The sequence below is a fragment of the Nicotiana sylvestris genome, chromosome 1 (assembly GCF_000393655.2).
Source record: "Nicotiana sylvestris chromosome 1, ASM39365v2, whole genome shotgun sequence".
Taxonomy (NCBI): Eukaryota; Viridiplantae; Streptophyta; class Magnoliopsida; order Solanales; family Solanaceae; genus Nicotiana; species Nicotiana sylvestris.
The window spans coordinates 62,020,850-62,026,729 of record NC_091057.1 but is presented as its reverse complement, the minus strand read 5'-3'; the positions used below and the strand labels follow the sequence as shown (position 1 = coordinate 62,026,729).

At 41.7% G+C, this 5,880-nt stretch overlaps 1 protein-coding gene across 1 annotated transcript; it reads left to right on the top strand.

The window, feature by feature from the left end:
* The first annotated feature begins 5,187 nt into the window (after positions 1–5,187).
* Positions 5,188–5,577, top strand: LOC138870439 (uncharacterized). The gene has a single exon (XM_070148243.1). The coding sequence runs from the start codon at positions 5,188–5,190 to the stop codon at positions 5,575–5,577; it is 390 nt and encodes a 129-aa protein (XP_070004344.1).
* Positions 5,578–5,880: the final 303 nt, after the last annotated feature.

The following is a 5,880-nucleotide window of genomic DNA, read 5'->3' as shown; positions in this document are numbered from 1 at the left end:
TAACTGATTCCCTTGCCTTATTTGCACAAACCGTGTACCGTCAAGACCTTGTCCTTAAATAGCCTTTATGTATTTGCTTCTAATTTACTACTTTGCACAAAGTGTTTGACTACTTTCTTTCCTTAATTAGTTTTACCCGTTTGAATCTGAATCCCTTAATTAAGGAAAACCTTGTGTAATTGATTGACAATCAGTCTTCAAACTATTTCTTACCTTATTTCTGCTTGCTTTCTATACTATAAAAGGCACGACCCCTTTTCACCACTACACACTTCAGACTTCACAAGCTCACAACTTCTTCTGAATTCATACTTAGAGTGCTCTTGCTTCTAGTCTGCGTCTGTTATTTTTCCGGCCCCAGGGGAGTTTATTCGACCCATTCCCCAATCTGTGCAGATTTTCCAACCACACCAATAAAAATTAAAATACAAATAAGAGTTATGGCATTCAATCTCATATTGAAAGAAATCCAAGAATTTCTGGGGGCATTAGCACGAGCATTCGCCGAATGGAGAATAAGCTGTAAATCTTAGTTCTCGAAAGCGAGTGAATCAGTCTTCCTTATAGCTCTCGGTTTAGATAATTTCCATGGGCCAATAATACGGTGTCTAGGATGGAAGCCAACTATCTTTCCGTAGGGATTATCATTTCGTTTACTTGTCCCTTTGAAACTAGTATGTCCTAACTTAATTTTCAGCATCACCCCAATGTGTTTACTTACAGTCTTTGTATCTATGTCTACTTTATTGTTTTTTGTAAAGTTTAGCATCCAACTTAATATGCCTATGTGCTACTGCTTGCCTCTTTCTGTGAACAGTTGCTCCCTATCCCATCACCCCTATGGGTTTGTAAGTCGAGACTTAGGGCATGGAAACAAGAATTGTTGTCTATGAATTGAGTTTTGAACCCCTAAGGTCTTAACCTCTAAGTAGTCTAGAGGGTGTGTCAGTATGTCTCATTGCTGGGTATGCCCCTTTGCCTGCTCTTCCTGCAAATTCCCAATTCCCCTATACCCCTATGTGCACTTGTTTTAAGTTACTTCCTTCTCCTTTCCCCTTTCACAATTCCCCTTCTGCACTTGCACTCACTTTTAACTTCTAAGTTCTGCCCCCCTCCTGTGAGCCTTGCCTTGGGACCTTGAGTTCCCTTTGAACGTGGATACTTGAGGGCTGGCCCTTCCACACTGCACTATGACTTAATCCTGCAATGCATTTGGGTGTGAGTACTACCCGGAGTCCATTTGAGTCTCTTAGAGAACTCTGACACATCCAAATGAGAGGAAGGCTTTGGATCTTGATCTTTGGAGTTGGTTTACTTCATGCTTTAGATAGGAAGTCTGAATCAGGCTCTCCTTGATTGTAATTTTTCAATTTCTGATGTATTTTTCTTATTTCATTCTGGGCTGTAATAACTTTGTAATAAACTATTGGGGTTGGCTAGTGAAAAGAGGGAGGGGTAACTGTATGCAAAGGGTAGATATCCTGCCTATTGGTTTACATATTTCTGCACTCTCATTTGTAGATATCCTGTTTATAGGTTTACATGATTTTGCATTCATATAGACATCATGCCTATAGGACTTCTGCACTTTCATACGTAGATACCACGCTTATAAGAACCTCTGCACTTTAATGTAGATGCCATGTCTATAGAATTCTGCACTTTCATATGTTACCATGTCTGTAATTACTCGAAATCTGAATCATGCATATGCATCTAGAAAACATGTCTATATGCCATTCTGAATTTTGCATATACATCTGTCACTAGGTAAATGTGTTCATAGGTTTAATGAAGTACAACATTTAGATGCCATGCCTTTAGGATTTTCTGCACTCTTACTACGTCTGTAAAAAAACGTTTAAAATCAACAACACATAGATAACATGCCTATAGGGGTTCTAATCAAACCGGAATCGTTTCACTTGCTTATAAGTTTAAAATCAGTAACAATGATACCTAACGTCTGTGGAACTTATGCTCTTTTACCAAAACTCGCCTTTCCTGATTGACTGACAATTTCTTTCCCAAAAATTAGCATACTTCTTTTTTTTTTGAAACCAGTAGATATCATGCCTATAGGTTTCGTCTAACACTTAGGCAAGCCATAAGGTAAACTTGTAAACTGAATCAGATTTTTGTTAATTACAACCAGCATGCAGGCCTGATTCGGATTTCTTATTTGAAATATGTAATAAATCAATCAGTCTCAACCCTTTAAGTTTAATCTGACCTTAATCAGTACGTGCAAGACATGCTAAACTATATGCTTTCTTTGATTTTAGGAGGTCTGTTTGAGCCTTATTTGTTTATGTGGCTCCCCATAGTTGTTATACGTGATTTTGATTGTCGCCCTAGCATTTTACCTTTGGAACCACAAATAAGACAACTTTTCCTCCATTTTAGGATTACTAGTCCCAAGTACCTCCAGGGCTGATAGGATTGGGTCAGGTAATAACATGCAATAAGTAAATGAGACTATTCCGCGCTTTAATACCTTAATGGGGTGGGAAAGGGTAGATATGGATATGATGACCACGCGATAACATCTCGTGTAGCCCCTCATTGAGGAGTGATTACCAGATGTTGTGTGGGGTTATCCATATTATTTATAAACCTAGGACCCCCTTTTCCTTTACTTGTTTATTTCATTGTTTACTTTCAAACTATTTTCTCAAAATTCAACTTTTCTTTTGTTTTCTTTTAATTTCACCTATTGTAACCCTTATGTGCAAATCCCCTCTTATTTGAAGTCTTACTCGCCTTCATGTTATTTGTACTTAAAGTCACAACCGTAGCCTAGCCAGGAACCACACTAGTAGATCCTGAGGGGTGCCTAACACCTTCCCCTCGGGATAATTTCAAGACCTTATCCAATCTCTGGTTTCCTAAATCAAATTCTTCCTAGTGTCCTAATGCACTCAAATCATTAGGTGGCGACTCTTCAATCCAAACCCAATTTCCGAAAGGGAATGAGTTGTCCTCCCAAATGTCATGAACCCTCTTCCGCGAGGAAAAAAGGGGCGCGACAGTTAGTCACCAAAATTTTCAAAGAACAACTCGAAAAGACTATGGTGGTCTATATCGATGACATGCTGGTGAAGTCGAAAAGGAAGGAGGATCACATTGGCCATCTGAAGGAAGCCTTCGAAATATTGAGGCAATACGGGATGAAACTGAACCCCGATAAATGCACCTTTGGCGTAACCTCGGGAAAGTTCCTTGGCTTCTTGGTGTCGCAAAGGGGTATCGAGTTCAACCCAGATCAGATCAAGGCCATCGAAGAATACCGGAGACGTTAACCAGCAAAATGCAGGTACAAAAATTGACAGGGCGTATAGCCGTCCTATCGAGGTTCATCTCACGGTCATCGGACATGTGTCATAAGTTTTTTAATGTACTAAGGAAGGATCACGGGCTACAATGGAATTCAGAATGCATCGACGCCTTAAGAAAACTTAAAGCATATCTATCTTCGCCGCCACTACTCGTCAAGGCAGACCCGGGCGAGTGCCTCCTGGTGTACCTAACAGTCTCCGAAGTCGCGGTAAGTGCAGTTCTGGTGCGCGAAAACAAAGGTAAGCAATCTCCAATTTATTATATCAGCAAAAACTTAGTTGATGCCGAAATAAGGTACCCCCACCTTGAGAAACTAGCACCGGCATTAGTCGTAGCTTTACGAAAGCTCAAACCATATTTTCAATGTCACCCCATAAAAGTAGTGACAACCTTCCCCCTTAGGGGAATCCTACACAAACCTGAACTATCGGGTAGGTTGGCCAAATGGGCCATAGAATTAAGTGAGCACGACATAACATATCAACCGCGAACCGCTATAAAGTCGCAATTGCTCGCTGATTTCGTCACTGATTTCAGCGTAGAAGTATTGCCTGAAGTAGAGCAGGAAGCACTTCGCGCTTCCTTACAATCCGACCTCTGGGTCCTCTACACCGACGGTGCATCTAATATATCGGGATTGGGATTGGCACTCGTCCTCGAGGTTCCTATAGGCAAAGTAATTCACTAGTCCATACGATGCCCTGAGATGACTAACAACGAGGCCGAGTATGAAGCTGTGATTGCAGGATTGAAATTAGCCCTCAAATATGGTGCTCGACGAGTCGTCCTCCATTGCGACTCTTAGCTCGTGGTGAACCAAGTCACTGGGACTTTCCAAATCAAAGAACAAAGACTACAAAAGTACTAGCCAGAAATTCACAAACTGCTACCAGAATTCGATGAATGCCGCCTCGACCAAATACCCAGGGCACAAAATATCCAAGCGGATGCTCTCCCCAAGCTAGCAGCGGCCACCAGAAATATCAACAAGGAAAATGTGGTCACTCTTCTCCATTCCTCAATAGACCAGGTCGAGCTACATTCTATAAACCTAACTTGGGATTGGCGCAACCGTACCATATCATATTTGCAGGATGGAACGCTCTCACAAGATAAGAAAGAAGCCAAAAAGCTTCGAATACAAGCATCCAGATACAGCCTCATAAACTGTGATCTTTACAAGAGAACGGCGGCCCCTTGGCCAAGTGTCTTGGGCCAAATTAAACAAGGTGAGACCTAGAAGAAGTATATGAGGGTCACTGTGGTGCCCATACGGGAAACCGTGCCCTCGTCAGATGCCTTATCTGCGCCAGATACTACTGGCCTACTATGAAAAAAGAAGCCGCGGATTACGTCAGGAAGTGTGAACAGTGTCAAAAGTACGCCCCTATGATACACCAAACAGAAGAACTCCTACATTCTGTTACTTCACCATGGCCATTATAAAGTAGGGGATGGACATTATCGGACCCCTCTCGGCAGGACGAGGTAAGGTACGCTTCCTCTTTGTTTTAACTAACTATTTTCTAAATGGGTGGAAGTAGGTGCATACACTCAAATCCGTGAGCAAGAATTTATCGCGTTCATATGGAAAATATAATATGCCGCTTCGGCATTCCCAAAGAAATCAGTTGTGAAAACGGACCTCAGTTCGTCAGAAAGAAAACGACCAAGTTCTTCGAAAAATGGCACATCAAGCGAATACTCTTCACACCATACTATCCCGCTGGCAACGGCCAAGCCAAATCCTCCACTAAAGTGATATTGAATATATTGAAAAAGAAGCTTGAGGATGCCAAAGGGCTATGGCCGGAACTGCTGCCAGAAGAACTATAGGCATACTACACTATGCCAAAAACTAGCACATCCGAGGCATCATATTCATTAGTCTACGAGACCGACGCAGTTATACCCGTCGAAGTTGGAGAACCTAGCTTGAGATTATCCAACGAAAGTAGGCTACAAGATCTAGATGAAGTCGAAGAACGAAGAGATATGGCCCACGTAAGAATGGTAGCCCAAAAGCAACAAGCAGAAAGGTACTATAACAAGAAGGTCAAAGTACGATCGCTCAAGCTCGGAGACTACGTCCTCAAAGCTAAAGCACAAATAGCGAAAGACCCTAATAAGGGAAAACTTGGAACAAACTGGGACGGGCCATACAAAATCATGTCGGCAGCAAACAAAAGAGCATTCCAGTCAGAGACAATGGAAGGAAAACTAATCCAAAATAATTAAAATGTCGCTCATCTCAAATACTTCCACTTCTGAAAGGAGGCGCCACCTAAGTCGTACTCTTTTTCCCTCATCCGGGTTTTGTCCTAATGGGGTTTTCTCAGTGAGGTTTTTAATGAGGCGGAAAGGGGGACGTCTCTAGGTCCGAAGTATTGTTCATTTCCACACCCATCGACATGATCTCCAAGCCGAGTAATGAAAGGATTGGATATAGATAATCAAATCTCCATTGTATGTACAAAGTCGACATGTATTTCCTATAAGAATATAATCAAATCTCCAATGTATGAACGAATATCCCAATGG

What these genes read in the sequence shown, in the direction of transcription:
- LOC138870439 (XM_070148243.1), top strand. Translation starts at nt 5,188, where the DNA reads ATGCCAAAAACTAGCACATCCGAGGCATCATATTCATTAGTCTACGAG.